The sequence below is a fragment of the Hyla sarda genome, chromosome 2, assembly GCF_029499605.1.
Source record: "Hyla sarda isolate aHylSar1 chromosome 2, aHylSar1.hap1, whole genome shotgun sequence".
Taxonomy (NCBI): Eukaryota; Metazoa; Chordata; class Amphibia; order Anura; family Hylidae; genus Hyla; species Hyla sarda.
In genome coordinates, this window is record NC_079190.1 from 43,930,955 (window position 1) to 43,948,980 (window position 18,026).

Below are 18,026 nucleotides of genomic sequence, written 5' to 3' on the forward strand. Positions count from 1 at the left end.
AAGTCTCAGCTTTAGGTTTAAGCCTAGTGCCGATATGATTAAAAAATATTTTTTTTTATAATATAGATCAGTGGGCTCCAAACTGTAAACCTTCAGCTGTTGCAAAACTACAACTCCCAGCATGCCCGAACGGCCAACGGCTGTCCAAGCATGCTGGAAGTTGTAATTTTGCAACAGCTGGGAGTTTTCAGTTTTCATTCTGACCACTAGGCCTAAAACTAAAGCTGAGACTTCCTGTTCTGTGTGTGATAAGGAGAAGGCTGCTGGAAAGTGAGAGGTGATAGCAGCTGATAGAGAAGACAATAGCAGCTCAGCCTCCCCATCCCAGTAAAATAGTAGTTATAAATTATTAAAAAAAAAAAAAAAAAAAAAATCTTAAAAATAAAAAAAAGTTCTACATAAAAAGTTGATTTAAACAATTGGTCGTTTTCCGATCACATGTTCCCATATAGTTACTTTTATTTTACTGTGGTAAACAGGTTGTTCGCAGTGTTTCTTTACACAGTGAAATATTACGTTTTTGTGTGAAATATTCAGTTGTTTTGTATCACTAGAATATATATACAGTGGTCCCTCAAGTTACAATATTAATTGGTTCTGGGACGACCATTGTATGTTGAGACCAGAACTCTATGAAAACCTGGTAATTGGTTCTAAAGGCACCAAAATATCATCCAAAAATAGGAAAAAGTGAGAATTAAAGAGAAATAAGTAGAAAACTAATAGAGATAAAGCAAATCCTTACATATAAAAGTAAGAAAGATCTGCTGGGAGCTGTAATCACTGTCTATGTCAGTGTTTCCCAAGCAGGGAGCCTCCGGCTGTTGCAAAACTACAACTCCCAGCATGCCCGGACAGCCAAAGGCTGTCCGGGCATGCTGGGAGTTGTAGTTTTGCAACAGCTGGGGGCTTCCTGCTTGGGAAAGACTGGCCTATGCAGAGGACAGGAGCTTCTTCAGGGTCCTGTACAGAACACGCAATGTCCTAAAAAAGTAACATGGAGTCGCCCTCACCTGGTGTCCAAAAGAGCAGCTAACCCTGGTACAGGTAAAGTGTACAGAACATGTTGTACCTCCCTGTACTGTAGGGGGCACTACCAGACATCAGTCAGTGCATGCACTTCAGTAATACAGGGGTTTTACCAGTAAATTGCACATTCTGATTGGTCGGTTCTTCCAGCCATTGACACGTTTCAAAGATCTGGATGGTCCGTAACATTGCATGTTGAGTCTGGTTTCAACTTACAATGGTCCAGAAAAGGCCATTGTATGTTGAAACTATTGCATGTTGAGGCCATTGTAAGTTGAGGGATCACTGTATATATAGTTTGTGTGTGTATAATATATGTGTATATATATATATATATATATATATGTGTGTGTGTGTATAAGTAGGTGTGTGTGTATATGCATATATATATATATATATATATATATATGTGTATTTATGTATGGATATGTATGCATATATATACATTTAAATGGTGGTGTCTCCTGTGAGATCCATGTAGCAGTATCGCTCCATTACTGCTTGGCAATCATTTTTTTTTTCTCCTTCTATTCCTACTAAGGGGTTTACATTGTAAATGCAAGAAAAAAATAAATATATAAAATAAAATGACAGAACAAACTTGCTGCCATAGTTTATGGACAAGCAAAGAACAGAAAATCCCAATGCCAGTTTAATCTCCCTTGGGGATCTGCGGAGATATTCTGGAGATCAGCGCAGCGGAGCACTTGCACACGAGAGTCTGCATTGATATCGCTTTCTGAGCAATACGCTGACAGCTGTGACCTCAAGAATGTAGAAAGAGCCTGCAAATATGAGGGGTTTCGGTTGTCATTTCTCCTTCTTCGCATCCAGCAGAAAAGGAAATGGAAAAAAAATCACCTCAAGCAAAATTGGGCAGAAAAAACGGAGCCATAGTCAAACCTGTCGCGGTCAGCTGACATCATACAGGCCGGCTAGACAGTCCCACCTTATTCTTCGGGACTAAAGAGTTACAGTCAATATTTATTTCTATAGAATATTTATATTACATAACTAAAGTAAAACAGGAAATGTTTACATTTTATGCATATTCCAGCACAAATTCTGCCTTTCTATTCATTTGCTGAAATGTTTTTTTTTTTCCATGTAAATCTGTTAGTAAGTTATTGCTTTATTTTATTAGCTTACAATACACCATTTAGCCATTTAAAAAAGCCAAGAAAAAAATATTAATTCTCACATAGTATATGTTAATCATTAGGTCATGCTTTACATGTATATTTTCTGTATGTGGCTCACAAATCCCTCTGTTCTGCTGCTCACTCATTATGACATCCACTGCTCTTGTCTGAGGCAAGCACTGAGCCCGCCCTCACTCACAATGCATTCATTTACTCAGTCTGCTGTGCTGTGCTGGGTCTCTTCATCCAATCACTGCAGGCTGCTCTGTAACCCCTTCCTCTCTGTTTTCATGCAACAGTCTGGAGTTGCTGGAGTGCTAGTCCCACCCTCTTTTGTTGGGCTTTGTCCTTGCCTGTACTTTAGCTGGGACAAAGATGGTATTGCAGCCGGACTGGATTATGTTCTGGATGGTATAGGGACCTCTAGTAGTCTTTTTTTATAACCCAAGATTTCTATAAAAAGGAGATACATTTTTATTTGAAGTATATTAGAAAGTTTAATGTTTTGCCAAGATGTAAAACATATTAAAAAGTTTTTGATTTTGACAGTACTTATTTAAAACCACTGGTGACAATGGCACTTATCAAGGGATGGGATGTATAGGGTAGCAAGTGAACAGTCAGTACTTGAAGTTGATGTATTGGAAGCAGGAAAAATAGGCAAGAGTTAGGCCCTGTTCACACTACAGAAAATCCGCACTGGTTCCCTGTTACAGCAGCCTCCCATTGATTTCAGTGGGAATTCCGCAGCTCACTACACACGTCAGTTCAGCGACAGAACATCTGTCAAGGAATTGGATTCTAGCGGAATCCACCACAGAAGTGCCATTTGTCAATAGGACAACACTTATGTCTATGGCAAATTGCCAAAATGCCTATTTCGCATCATTACTGTGTGAACACCCGAAGGATAGGAGTGGCTATAAGAGGCAATTTTTTTTTTTTTTTAGTAGATCTTGTGGGCTGTTTCCGGTATACCAGAATCCCAGTGGTTAGTACTTACCAAAAGGGGTCCAAAGAAGTACAGCTGGTAAGTCAGGGGTAAGATTATGAATGCCCGGGGCTTGTTGATGCCCATCTAGCCTGATCCCACTGAAGAGCTTTGGCAGGCTGTGCTAGGACATGAGAAGTCTAAGGGAGATCACATAATAAAGTCCCCTAGAGAGAATATAAATGTATTAAAAATAAAAAAAATAAAAAAAAAATCTTAAATTTAAAGGGGTTATCCAGGAAAAAACTTTTTTTATATATCATCTGGCTCCAGAAAGTTAAACAGATTTGTAAATTACTTCTATTAAAAAATCTTAATCGTTTCAGTACTTATGAGCTTCTGAAGTTAAGGTTGTTCTTTTCTAAGTCCTCTCTGATGACACGTGTCTCGGGAACCGCCCAGTTTAGAAGCAAATCTTTATAGCAAACCTCTTCTAAACTGGGCGGTTCCCGAGACACGTCACCAGAGAGGACTTAGAAAAGAACAACCTTAACTTCAGAAGCTCATAAGTACTGAAAGGATTAAGATTTTCTAATAGAAGTAATTTACAAATCTGTTTAACATTCTGGAGCCAGTTGATTATATATATATATATATATATATATATATATAACAGTTTTTCCTGGATAACCCCTTTAAGTTACTCCTCTATTCCTTATTTTTTTTTATAACGTTCTAAACTCCCAAAAAAAAAAAAAAAAAATAACTGGAATTGCTGCTTGCCGAAATGTCCAAACGTTTTCACTTGGTGAACACAGTGAACAGTTGTCTGTATAAATGCTTCTCTTAAAGGGGCACTCCGCTGCCCCAGCGTTCGAAACATTTTTTTCCGAACGCTTGGGAGCAGGTGGCGGGGGTCGTGACATCACGCCACACCCCCTCAATGCAAGTCTATGGGAGGGGGCGTGGCGGCCGCCACGCCCCCTCCCATAGACTAGCATTGAGGGGGCGTGACATCGCGAGGGGCGTGACAGTGACGTCACGACCCCCGCTGCCCACTCCAAGCGTTCTAAACGAATGTCAGGTACTGCCCAGTGGCAGGACCCCCCCGATCAGACATGTCTAAGGATGGAGTACCCCTTTAATACCGGTATACACTGTCTTAGTGGCATATATATTGGAATTTTGTTGTAAAAAGTTCTCTCCTGCTGCCCATACAGCAGCGATGAAGGTCCTACATGGCCATTTTAGTACAGTTGCTGCATTTTATACTAACCGAGAGCCAGATGTATATTGTAAATTGACTTTCTGCGGCTCCCCGGTGGTGAGCGTTATGGGGCAATGCAACATCTGTGCTTGGAGTCTACGGAGGCCTTGTCTTTATGTATCGCTCACATTTACATATAAAGCAGCAATAGGGCAAAGTATACAGAGCAGACAGTAATCTACCAGACAAGCTTCTTCTGACCTCATATGAAGTCATCCCAATGTCTATGGAGCCCGAAACAACTCACAAGGGTCAGAGAACGTACCATGGTTGAATAGCTCTGATATGAACGACGCTCCGACACCGTGCTTATTGACTGAGAACGAAGCGCTTTGTGACCCATGAATATAACTAAAATACCAGCAGTAAATTCGGAGATGCATTAAATATTTCTACAAGATTAAGCAATTTATTCCTTCAAGCTGTTTGTTTCTGTAAAGATTTTTTATTTATTTTTTATCTTACATGAGTAATTCTCTCCTGATTCTCCGTTCGGTACTGAGTACTTCTTGTACATATAAGAAAGCTGTCTACTTAAAGGGGTACTTCTAAGGGAAAAATGCATTTCAAGTCAACTGCTGCCAGAAAGTTAAACAGATTTGTAGATTACTTTTATTTAAAAAATCTTCATCCTTTCAGTACTTATCAGCTGCTGTATACTACAGAGGAAATTGTGTAGCTCTTTCCAGTCTGACCACAGTGCTCTCTGCTGACACCTCTGTGTGTGTGTATGGAACTGTCCAAATCCCTGTAGAAAACCTATCCTGCTTTGGACTGTTCCAAAAGAAGACAAAAGGATGCGCTCCCTTGTGTGATACCCAAATACAATGTGGTAACGCTCAATGTGAATTAGCGCTTACCAGATGCGGATGTACTCCATCCAAGTACAACCATGGAAGAGAAGTGTGTTTAGAAATAAGGGTTCAGCAGCCGCTCCGCTTCACATAACCACAGATGCAATATAAATTCCCTCCAAACAGGCAGAGATCAAGAAGGCGCTGGAGATCAGATAAAATGCAGCTTTTCTTTATTCCCACAATGCAACGCGTTTCGCGTAAGTTCCGCTTCATCAGGCCTGATGAAGCGGAACTTCCGCGAAACGCATTGCATTGTGGGAATAAAGAAAAGCTGCATTTTATCAGATCTCCAGCGCCTTCTTGGTATCTGCCTGTTTGGAGGGAATTTATGTTGCATCCTTGGACTGTTCCTGACACGGACAGAGGTGTCAGCAGAGAGCACTGTGGTCAGACTGGAAAGAACTGCACAACTTCCTCTGTAGTATACAGCAGCTGATAAGTACTGGAACGATTAAGATTCTTATATAGAAGTAATTTACAAATCTGTTTAACTTTCTGGCACCAGTTGATTTGGAAAACATTTTTGTGGTTGTCCGGGAATAGGAAATCATAGCTAATTTCCAGAAACAGCACCATCCTTGTCCTCAGATTTTCTTGTACTTTCCATAATCTGAAAATTTGCCAAGTGTATTACCATGGCTAAAGCTGTATGATAAATTTGTTTAAATTTTATTAAACGCTATACCACCTGTTGGCTTACTTGAAGTCAAAATGTGTGGCAGAAGTTTCTCCACCATTTTAGCTTACACTGTTGTTTATTAAGCCCTTCCTTTTCCTCAAAGCTACGCCCCTTTACCACTAAGCCACACCCCTTCTTTAGTTGGGTACATAAAGTGTTTAGAACACTTAAACCATGGTGCAAAGCATGTGTGTGATTGGGTTGGAGTTGCATAATCGGAAGAATAAATCTGCCCTAAGATGTAAGCATTTATCTAGAACTAATACATTTACTTTAAATGTAGATTTAAAAGGAATTTGTCATGAAAAAAAAAAGACCTATTGTTTGAATTAAGTCTATATGTTTAACATATTTATATATATATATATATATATATATATATATATATATATATATAATATATTATTTTAAATAATCCTGAATCCTTGCAGGTTACATTCTAACCACTAGGCCTAAAACCAAGCTGACTCTCCTGTTCTGGACATATGACTTTCCAGCAGTGTTCTCTATATCATTCCAGACAGGATTACAGTGAAAGGTGATACCGGTCTATAGATAAGAGAGAGACACAATAGCTGTTGCTCACAGATCAGCCTCCCTCTCCCTGTGGTTTGACCTCTGTAAAGGCCACAGAGCGTGTCTAGATCCCTTTCCCATTCATGCCAATGGGACAGCTCAAACAGGCACTGTAAGATACAAAAACTTTTATTATGTTGTAAAGCATGCAAAACAAATAGGTTTTGCAATTGCTTTCATTAGAAGAAGCCAGTCAAACAACTGCCCCCCCCCCCCCCCCCCCGCCTGCTTGGACACATACTAGTCCTGCTGTGTCCATGCACCATCACCTAAATGATGGACACTTCCTTGATTGACAGCCGTGAGCGCAGGGAAAAATCCTCCCACTGTCAGCTTGTGTCCCGCTACTGTCAGTGAGGAGAAGCTGGGAGTTGTAGTTTTGCTAAAGCTAGAGGAGATGTGAGCAGACAGCATACTGAGGGAGGGGGCGGAGACCTGCACAGTGAGGCCACGCCCCCACCTTTTGACAGGAATTCAGACTAGTGAGCTAAATTAAAAGTGTAATAAAAAAAAAATTATAAAGGTGCTAGACACATAAAAATTAGATGTACATGGTCAGGATTAGGTACGGAGTGATATATTAAAAACAAAATGTTCTTTGTTGGTTCTGACGGCTACGCTTTAAGTCTGTTATAGATTTTATATGTATAATTAGTCCACAGAGCTTGCTGTAGAGCATATCTCTAAATGCTGTAAAAACAGCTCAGGCAAGATGGCTACCCCCCCCCCCCCCCCCATAATGATACACAGGTTATGAGTCTAACATTTGGATTGTTTTTCTTTTGTAGGATGAGGAGGAAGCTGTTGCTTACCTTGATCGGGATGATAGTGATGATGAACTGGACCTCAGTGCCCTTCCCGACCCCGATAAGTATAGAGGTGATGATGATGATGAGGACCGTGGAATTGATGATGATGAGGACCAAAGAGATGACTCCGGAGAAGACAGTAACAGGTATGAATATTTTCCTCCAAGAGGGTTTATTCGGAAAAAAACAAAACTTCAAGAACATTTGCAGATAATCTCTGTGGTTTTTATCATCACAGCTGTCCACTTCAAGTGAATATTTAATGTTAAATCCCCACTTCCTAAAACCAACAGTGCCAGGAGCCCATTGGACAGCTGCCACAACCATCTGGATAGGACTGTCAGGACTTGTTGTTTCAGGACATTAGAATTTAAGATTCTCCTGGGACTTTACTGCAGGTCTAGGAGATGCAGGCCCATAAGATAAGGGATAAGAGATATAAAGTATTCGATGGCGGTGTTGTTTGAGGATGTTCTGTACTTACTTTTAATTAGTTGCGGAAGCACGCCATGTCCTAACTCCAGAGACTTCATCTGTATGGACGTGCCGCGTTTGCTTATACTTATCCATATGTTAGTGTATCTGTATGGTCGCAGCGTGCTTGCTTATACTTGTCCCTATGTTAGTGTTATACAGCTGCTATGCTGTTGACCTTAAAGGGGATAATCCAGGAATAGAAAAACAGAGGTAATTTCTTTCAAAAACTTCTCTCCGTCTGTCTCCAGGTTGAGTGTGGTTCTGCAGCTCAGTTCCATTGAAGTGAATTTATCCAAGTCTTACCCACACACAACCAGGAGACAGACCGGGAGCTATGTTTGAAAGAAATTAGCTCTCTTCTTCTATTCATCGTTAACCCCACTAATGTAGTCTAGTATTTCCTAACCAGGGTGTCTCCAGCTGTTGCAAAACTACAACTCTCAGCATGCCCGAGTTGTAGTTTTGCAACCTGGTTGGGAAACACTGGTGTAGGCAATATGTGCTTTTATACAACTACATATGTTTACAGTCATGATCCCCAATATCGCATCTCAAAGGGGTATTCCAGGAATAAACAAAAACAGGCCTTTTTTCTTTCAAACACAGAGCCCTCCTTGTCTCCAGTTTGGTTGTAGTTCTGCAGCTCAGCTCCATTGAAGTGAATGGAGCCAAGTTGCAATACCGCACCCAAAGTGGAGACAAGGAGAGCGCTGTCTTTGAAAGAAAAAATGCCTATTTGATTCCTGGAATACCCCTTTAAGAACTAGCAATGTATTGCTTCACAAAAGTGATCCTCCCTGATGACTCCCTGCTCCTGTCATGGTGCACAGTATAACCTATTTGCACAACTTGCATTCATTTTCTCTTGACATTTGCCTGCTATTACTATGTTGTGTTACTGAAAAGAGGAAGGCTTTAACACACAGTAATTCAGTAGGTATTTTGACTTAAAAAGCGCTTTCATAGGTGCAAAGCTTGTACAAAGTGCATACATATATGCAAAACTTATACAAAACACATCCATATGTGTAAAACTTATACAAAGCGCATTCAATGGTGCAAAACTTACACAAAGTACATCCATATTGGCAATACTCATATAAAGCATATCCATGTGTGTAAAACGTATCTAAAGCACATCCATAGGTGCAAAACTACTGAAAAGCGCATCCATAGGTGCAAAAGTAGTACAAAGCACATCCATAGGTGCAAAACTACTAAAAAGTGCATCCATAGGTGCAAAAGTAGTACAAAGCACATCCATAGGTGCAAAACTACTAAAAAGTGCATCCATAGGTGCAAAAGTAGTACAAAGCACATCCATAGGTGCAAAAGTAGTACAAAGCACATCCATAGGTGCAAAAGTAGTACAAAGCACATCCATAGGTGCAAAAGTAGTACAAAGCACATCCATAGGTGCAAAAGTAGTACAAAGCACATCCATAGGTGCAAAAGTAGTACAAAGCACATCCATAGGTGCAAAAGTAGCACAAAGCACATCCATAGGTGCAAAACTACACAGCTCAAAAAAATAAAGGGAACACATCCTAGATCTGAATGAATGAACTAATCGTATGAAATACTTTCATCTTTACATAGTTGAATGTGCTGACAACAAAATCACACAAAAATGATCAATGGAAATCAAATTTATCAACCCATGGAGGTCTGGATATGGAGTCACACTCAAAATCAAAGTGGAAAACCACACTACAGGCTGATCCAACTTTATGTAATGTCCTTAAAACAAGTCAAAATGAGGCTCAGTAGTGTGTGTGGCCTCCACATGCCCTACAATGCCTGGGCATGCTCCTGATGAGGTGGCGGATGGTCTCCTGAGGGATGTCCTCCCAGACCTGGACTAAAGCATCCACCAACTCCTGGAAAGTCTGTGGTGCAACATAGTGTTGGATGGAGCGAGGCATGATGTCCCAGATGCGCTCAATCCGATTCAGGTCTGTGAAACGGGTGAGCCAGTCCATAGCATCAATGCCTTCCTCTCGCAGGAACTGCTGACACACTCCAGCCGCATGAGGTCTAGCATTGTCTTGCATTAGGAGGAACCCAGGGCCAACTGCACCAGCATATGCTCTCACAAGGGATCTTAGGATCTCATCTCGGTACCTAATGTCAGTCAGGCTACCTCTGGTAAGCACATGGAGGGCTGTGTGGCCCCCCAAAGAAATGCCACCCCACACCATTACTGACCAACCGCCAAACCGGTCATGCTGGAGGATGTTGCAGGCAGCAGAATGTTCTCCACGGCGTCTCCATACTCTGTCATGTCTGTCACATGTGCTCAGTGGAAACCTGCTTTCATCTGTAAAGAGCACAGGGCGCCAGTGGCGAAATTGCCAATCTTGGTGTTCTCTGGCAAATGCCAAATGTCCTGGATGTTTTTTTTTAGCCTGCTGGAGGTAATTTTTCAGGGCTCTGGCAGTGCTCTCCCTGCTCCTCCTTGTACAAAGGCGGAGGTAGCGGTCCTGCTGCTGGGTTGTTGCCCTCCTACGACATCCTCCATGTCTCCTGATGTACTGGCCTCTCTCCTGGTAGCGCCTCTATGCTCTGGACACTACGCTGACAGACACAGCAAACCTTCTTACCACAGCTCGCATTGATGTGCCATCCTGGATGAGCGGCACTACCTGAGCCGCTTGTGTGTGTGTTGTAGACTCTGTCTCATGCTATCACTAGAGTGAAAGCACCGCCAGCATCCAAAAGTGACCAAAACATCAGCCAGGAAGCATAGGAACTGAGAAGTGGTCTGTGGTCACCACCTGCATAACCACTCTTTTATTGGGGGCGTCTTGCTAATTGCCTATAATTTCTACCTGTTGTCTGTTCCATTTGCACAACAACATGTGAAATTGATTGTCAATCAGTGTTACTTCCTGAGTGGACAGTGTGATTTCACAGAAGTGTGGTTGACGTGGAGTTACATTGGGAGAGATTTATCAAAACCTGTCCAGAGGAAAAGTTGCCCAGTTGCCCATAGCAACCAATCAGATCACTTCTTTCATTTTTAACAAACTGAAAGAAGCAATCTGATTGGTTGCTATGGGCAACTGGGCAACTTTTCCTCTGGACAGGTTTTGATAAATCTCCCCCATTGTGTTGTTTAAAGGGGTATTCCAGGAAAAAAAAATTATATCTATATAATGAACTGGCTATAGAAAATTAAACAGATTTATAAATTACTTATATTAAAAAAGCGTAATCCTTCCAATAATTATCAGCTGCTGAAGTTGAGTTGTTCTTTTCTGTCTGGCAACAGTGCCCTCTGCTGACATCTCTGCTTGTCTCGGGAACTGCACAGAGTAAAAGAGGTTTGCTATGATGATTTGTTTCTACTCTGGACAGTTCCCGAGACACGTGTCATCAGAGAGCACTTAGACAGAAAAGAACAACTCAACTTCAGCAGCTCATAAGGAGAAATCTGTTTGTGTGGGTATACTCTCTTTTCTGCCTTTTTTTTTTTTGTGTGTGGTGGTAATGTCTATGTTTGCAGCAAATTTATTTAATGGTCGCAGACCATGTGATGTTAAAAAAATATGGTGCTAGTACACATTTTTTTTAAACATTTGAGGACACCACTTTGTAAGGTCCCGTTGCTCCAAAATGTAACTTTTTACAAATACAACCAAGACTGGTGTAGATTTACAAAAAATTAAGGGCGTTGCGAGAAAATGTACGTCTTTTCGCACACTATTAGTCGCACATAATAAGTTCATGACCATGTCAGAAAAGCAACTCGATTTTGACATACCTTCACAATTAAAAGACCATTTCCTTGAGAAGTCATAAAAAAGTAACTGCAACAAATCTAGAGCAGAAATCTAGTCTATGCACATTGATAAATTTCCCCCCTATGAGTTGTGGCACCTAACTGTAAGGTCACCTAGGGGACCTAAAAATACCCAAGATTTCCCATATACCAAAATAAGTAGTGCTCAAATTTTGTCTTTTTTTTTTTTTTTTTTTTTTTTTTTTTTTTAAACACTGCAGACACGAGCATCACTCTGGCTACATAAAATAGGCCAGGTGGCCAAGTGCAATAATACAATATTCTCTTTGGACCAGGTATAGATAGCACTCTTTTAAATCCACGTGTATTAATAAAATTTGAGCACTACTAATTTTGGTATATGGGAAATGAACGTCCCTGTGCGTCGTCGTCAAGGCAACATCACTAGTCCGGGGCAGGCGCGGAGAAGAGGGACCCCCCGGTGAAAATGGACAGCCCGGAACGACTTACCCTCCCCACCGGACGGTCCCTGCAGCATAGATGGCCCAGACCAGCTCACCCTTCCCTCCCACCGAGGGGAGGTGAGTAGAAAACTAAAAGGGTGTCTGGATGACGACGAAGGCCGCAGTGGTCTTCAACCTGCGGACCTCCAGAGGTTTCAAAACTACAACTCCCAGCATGCCCGGACCGCCGATGGCGGTCCGGGCATGCTGGGAGTTGTAGTTTTGCAACATCTTTAGGTCCGCAGGTTGAAGACCACTGAGAAGGGATTGACAGGCGGAGAGTTCACTCGAGTATAAGCCGAGGGGGCGTTTTCAGCATGAAAAATCGTGCTGAAAAACTCGGCTTATACTCGAGTATATACGGTATCCCGGAATGGGTGACATAAATCATGTAGGAGTGCGCATCGTTAATGCACATTAGCTCCATTAAAATAGGGCTAATCTACATGCCAAAATGTGGTACAAAATGTCAAAATATAGTTAAGAAAGCCAAGGCTTTGTAGTTTGCAGCATATAGGGTGTGTGAACATACCCCAAGTCATACGTGGTACAGCACTATATTAGGCTTCTTTCCCATCTGTGGCAGGATCTGTGCTGACCTATGTGCTCCTTAAAGGAGTAGTCCAGTAGTGAACAAGTGGTGAACAACTTATCCCCTATCCTAAGGATAGGGGATAAGTTGCAGATCGCGGGGGTCCGACCGCTGGGGCCCACTGCGATCTCCTGTACGGAGCCACGACAGCCCGCGCGAAGGGGGCGTGTCGACCCCCGCACGAACCGGCGGCCGACACACCCCCTCAATACAACTCTATGGCAGAGCTGGAGTGCCCGCTATCTGGCCGAAGAGCCTGTCCACCGTACAGAGAGATTGCAGGGGGCCCCAGCGGTCGTACCCCCTGCGATCTCAAACTTATCCCCTATCCTTAGGATAGGGGATACGTTTTTCACCACTGGACTACCCCTTTAACATGGCAGCACTGACTTTATTGGCCTGATCGTAGTCAACTAGTGACTTTGGGGGAGATTAATCAAAACCAGTGTAGATCAAGTGCGGTACAGTTGCCCATAGCAACCAATCACATCCCTTTTTTTAAAAGGTTTAACATACCTCTGGAAAATGAAAGAAGCAATCTGGTTGCCATGGGCAACTGCACCACTCTTCCTCTACACAGGTTTTCATATATTTCCTTCTATGTTTGGGTCACTTTCTCTACATACACTGGTTTTTACTCAAAAAATGTTTGCTGCCCTATTGAGTCCAAATGAAAACACAGGAAATGACCTGAACATAGTCACATGTTGACTACATTCAGGCCATTAGTCAGTGGGGCCGGTGCCTATCCATGCAAGTATACGTCGGCTTGACATTTTGACATTTCGGCATGGACGGCACAGTCGTGATGTAAATCGAGGCTTTATGTAAAAAAAAATCTCCTAAAAGTAGTATTTGCCTTTGCTCTCCTCCCTGTGGCTCATCTCCCAGCTTTAAAGGGTGTATAGGCAGATGCTGGTGACGTCACTAGTCTATGTGAACGTTGTTTGATCCATTCCCATAGACCAGTGGTCTTCAACCTGCGGACCTCCAGATGTTGCAAGACTACAACTCCCAGCATGCACGGACAGCCGTTGGCTGTGCGGGCATGCTGGGAGTTGTAGTTCTGCAACATCTGGAGGTACGCAGGTTGAAGACCACTGCCATAGACTGTTCAGGCGATGAAAGTCACAACACTGTACGTCAATGGAAAAAAATGTCAGGGTTGAATATAACTATTTAGCCGCGATATCTGAAGTGATTTTTACTCCAGAAAGTCTCTAGTTTCCTACATATTCCACACTATGAGCTGTATATACCGGAAGGTATTCTAGTGTGGCTGTAAAGGTCTACAAACTCTATCTGCAGCAGACTTGCTGCCAGACCCCTGTCTGGAGGTGGTCCTCCTCCATTGTAAGATTATACAGGGGGGGGGGGGGGGTCTTATTAGGAAGACTCATCTCTGAGAGGAGTAATTTAATTCCAATTAGTCTTTTTCCATTTTTACTCAAATCTTCCATGATTGTGTTGGGTAGAACTTGAAGAGGGATTCCAATCTCAGCTTGTTATCCACTATCCATAGAGTAGGAGATCGGTGGGGGTCTGACCACTGGGACCACCGCCGATCCCAAGAACAGGGACATGAATGTCCTTGGAGTTAACGGCACGCACTGCTACAGCTGTGGGGAGAGCGACTGTTTGTGCTCACTGAACTCGGAAATGTTTGGTGGCCCCTTGGACCACCGAACTCTGTTAATTCTAGGGAAAATGATGTCCCTGTCCTCGAGATCAATCTCCCAGCAGTCGGACTCCCACCAATCAGTTTGTTATCCGATTCAGTGAATACTGGGATAGTCTGTAGTCAGTGTATATTGAGGCTCAAACATACACTTGTTTTTAAATGTTCATGTTTTTTTTTTTTTTTTCAAGCGCTTTTAGGGTACGTTCCCACACGGCGTATTTTGCTGCGTATTTGCTGCGTATTTGGTGCTGCGTATTTTCCTACCCATTGACTTCAACAGAGAAAATAAAATACGCAGCAGCAAATACGCAACAAATACGCCGTGTGGGAATGTACCCTCAATGCGTTTTTCTTACTGAGCTCTTTTGCAGCAATTTTTGTTGCAATATTCAACACATTTTTCCTGTTTTTTTATTATGATCAGATCTTTGCTTGCATTTTTCATGTGTTTTGAAGCACCAAAAAACGAAATTTTTAAACAATAACATAAAATTTTTGAACAATAACAATGTATTACAACCAAAAAAGTAACATGCACTTCATATATACACATATATATATATATATATATATATATATATACACACATACACACACACACACACACACACACATATATATATATATATATATATATATATATATATATATATATACACACATAATAGAAGTAGAAGCGGCACTCCAATTGTGATCAAATCAAAATGTAGTTTTATTCACACATCTGTGCAGAACAGCGATGTTTCGGTTAACAATAAAGCTTTTCTCAAGCAAAGGCTTTATTGTTAAACCGAAACGTCGCTGTTCTGTATAGATGTGTGAATAAAACTAGGAAAAGTTGACCAGTTGCCCATAGCAACCAAACAAATTGCTGCTTTAATTTTTCGAGCCTTAAAAAAAAAAATTTAAAAAAAAATTGAAAGAAGAGATCCACTTTTCCTCTGCACAGGTTTTGATACATCTCCTCCCTATGGGGGAGATTTATCAAATCCTGTGGAAAGGAAAATTGCCCAGTTGCCCATAGCAACCAATCAGATTTCTTCTTTCATTTTTCAGAGTCCTTGGTAAGAATGTAAGAAGAAAGCTGATTGGTTGCTATGGGCAACTGGGCAACGTTGCCTCTGCCCACGTTTTGATAAACCTTCCCCTATGTCTATAAATGTAGCCTGTGTGTCTTCGGATCCCCAGTCAGCAGCCTAGGCAGACTGGAAAGCACATGGAAACCTTTTGGTGCCATTGTAAGTGTGAACAGCGCCTTTTATTTATATATATTTTTTTGTGTTATGTTATAGTTATAACTGTGTAGGATAATGTCGTTATCTCTTGCGCGTCTTCCTGGTACACGTAGCCTTGCCGACTACTTAACATGTCTAGAGGTGGTGTAGATATTAATAAAACTGTGAGAGCATACGGTTATCCCTGATGAAATGAACCAGAAATTCCATCTCTGTTTAATAATTCATGAAATATATTTTCCTATTAGCGAGCGCCGTCTCATGAATTGAAGTAACCAACATTCCCGGGCCCCCAAAATGGGCAATCTAGAAATGATAAATGTTAATTTAACCGGGAAATACGAGCAATCTATCATCTGTGCTCTGCTGTATAAGAGAAGGGCCATGTGCAAGTGAGGACGTACGGGGTTGGGGGGGGGCATGATGACGCTTGGCACAGTTATACGGAAATAGACACAGGAAAATGGGGCATTTATTTGATGCACGATACTTGTCTTGTTACCATAACCCAGTGTTTCCCAACCAGGGTGCCTCCAGCTGTTGCAGAACTACAACTCCCAGCATGCCCGGACAGCCGAAGGCTGTCCGGGCATGCTGGGAGTTGTAGTTTTGCAACAGCTGGAGGCACCCTGGTTGGGAAACACTGGGTTCGGATATAGGTCAAACTATAAAATATATGAAAAAAATTAGAACCCAGTCACCCTATGGGTATTCACACTGTTCTGATATTAAATATTTTTTTTTATTTTACCTTGGTTTATTATTGTCATGTCAAACTTTCGTCATACGTTTTTTTTTTTTCTTCTTAGCATGACCTTGTTGTATGCATTTTGTAAAGTCTGTTCGAAAACATTAATACAAAATCCTTTTACAAAAGAAATTTGTCATCGGAGTGTGACCTATTCTAAAGGCTACAGACACCTTTTGAAAGGCAATTTTTTTTTAATCCTTGCTTTGTACTTTTTATGATGCAAAAAAAAGAAAAAGAAAATTCTCTAAAGGTCTTTATTAAAATGTTATCTTGTTTTGCTTCTACAGCACTTACAGCTATATGACACTAGTCTGCCTTGTACAGTGATCAATCAACTAACAATGACCTTGAACATACAATAGTTTCAACATATAATGGTCTTTTCTGGACCATTGTAACGTGAAACCAGACTCAGCATACAATACTACAGACAGTCCAGATATGTGATACCTGTCAATGGCTGGAAGAACTGACCAATCAGAATGGGCATTTCACTGGTAAAAACACCTGTATTCCTGAAGCATATGCACTGACTGGTGTCTGGTAGCGCCCCCTACAGTACAGGGAGGTATTACATGTTCTGTACTCTTTACCTGTGCCACAGTTAGCTGCTCCTTTGGACACCAGGTGAGGGCGGCCCCATTTTAGTTTTTTAGGACACTGTGTGTGTACTGTACAGGACCCTGAAGAAGCTCCTGTCCTCTACATAGACAGTGATTACAGCTCCCAGCAGATCTTTTTATTACTTTTATATGTAAGAATTTGCTTTATCTATATTAGTTATCTACTTATTTTTCTTTAATCCTCACTTTTTCCTATTTTTGGATGACATTTTGGTGGCTTTAGAACCAGTTACCAGGTTACCATAGAGTTCTGGTCTCAACATACAATGGTTTCAACATACAATGGTCGTCATGGAACCAATTAATATTGTAACCTGAGGGACCACTGTATCTGCTCTTCTCCCTGTCTACAGTCTTGGTGAGTTGTCCTCCTAAGAATTCTCTACCCCCTGTCTACCATTTGTGCTACTATTCCCTCCCTACTCAATAAATCAACAAAGAAACAATTGCAAAGATTTTTCCCTATTTTTTAAAGAACTTTTTAAAGATTTTTTTAATTATAATTCTGAATGTTACAATCTGTATTTTTATATCCATATCCTAAAATATTGCAGCTTTTATTCTAAACGCCAAGCCTGATGAGAATACTACCTGTTCTGTAGAGAAAATTCTCATCACTTGGAGACTAATCACAGGAAGAATTACAATAAGTAAATATGGTATTTAGATAGTACAGAATCACACCATGTACAGTAGGTGAGGTTCTAAGCTCCCCTCCTCATCCTACCTACACAATGACCTCTGCACAGGTCACAGAGCCTCTCTAGAAAACTCTCCCAGTCTCTTCCGGGTTCACGTGGCTGGTGTAATGCAGCTCCAAATGCTGTTAACAGCAGAGCAGAAGCTCAGGCCATGTGGCTTTTCCCCACAATAATGTACAAAAAAATAATATAGAAGATCTAACAATAACAAGATAGAAACAGATTATAAAAAAAAAAAAAAAATGTTTCAGTATCTGTTTGTAGTCAGTAAAAAGCAAATCTATGAAACATTGCCTGTAGGTTAGGTTCACATGTAAAAAATCCTCTGCGGATTGCTCGCAGCTGAAGTTCTGCTTGTGGAAAATTCGCAAGCAGATTATGTTGACTTCAATGGGTTGCAAAATAGTCCACTTGTGGCTTTTCCAGCT

General features: G+C 41.3%; 1 protein-coding gene across 1 annotated transcript in view; it reads left to right on the plus strand.

The window, feature by feature from the left end:
• DDX10 (DEAD-box helicase 10) overlaps positions 1-18,026 on the plus strand; it is a 267,940-nt gene that overhangs the window by 223,257 nt on the left and 26,657 nt on the right. Inside the window, exon 17 of the mRNA XM_056561668.1 lies at positions 7,270-7,436. Coding sequence (XP_056417643.1) covers positions 7,270-7,436 — 167 coding nt within the window. The remainder of the gene's footprint in view (positions 1-7,269; positions 7,437-18,026) is intronic.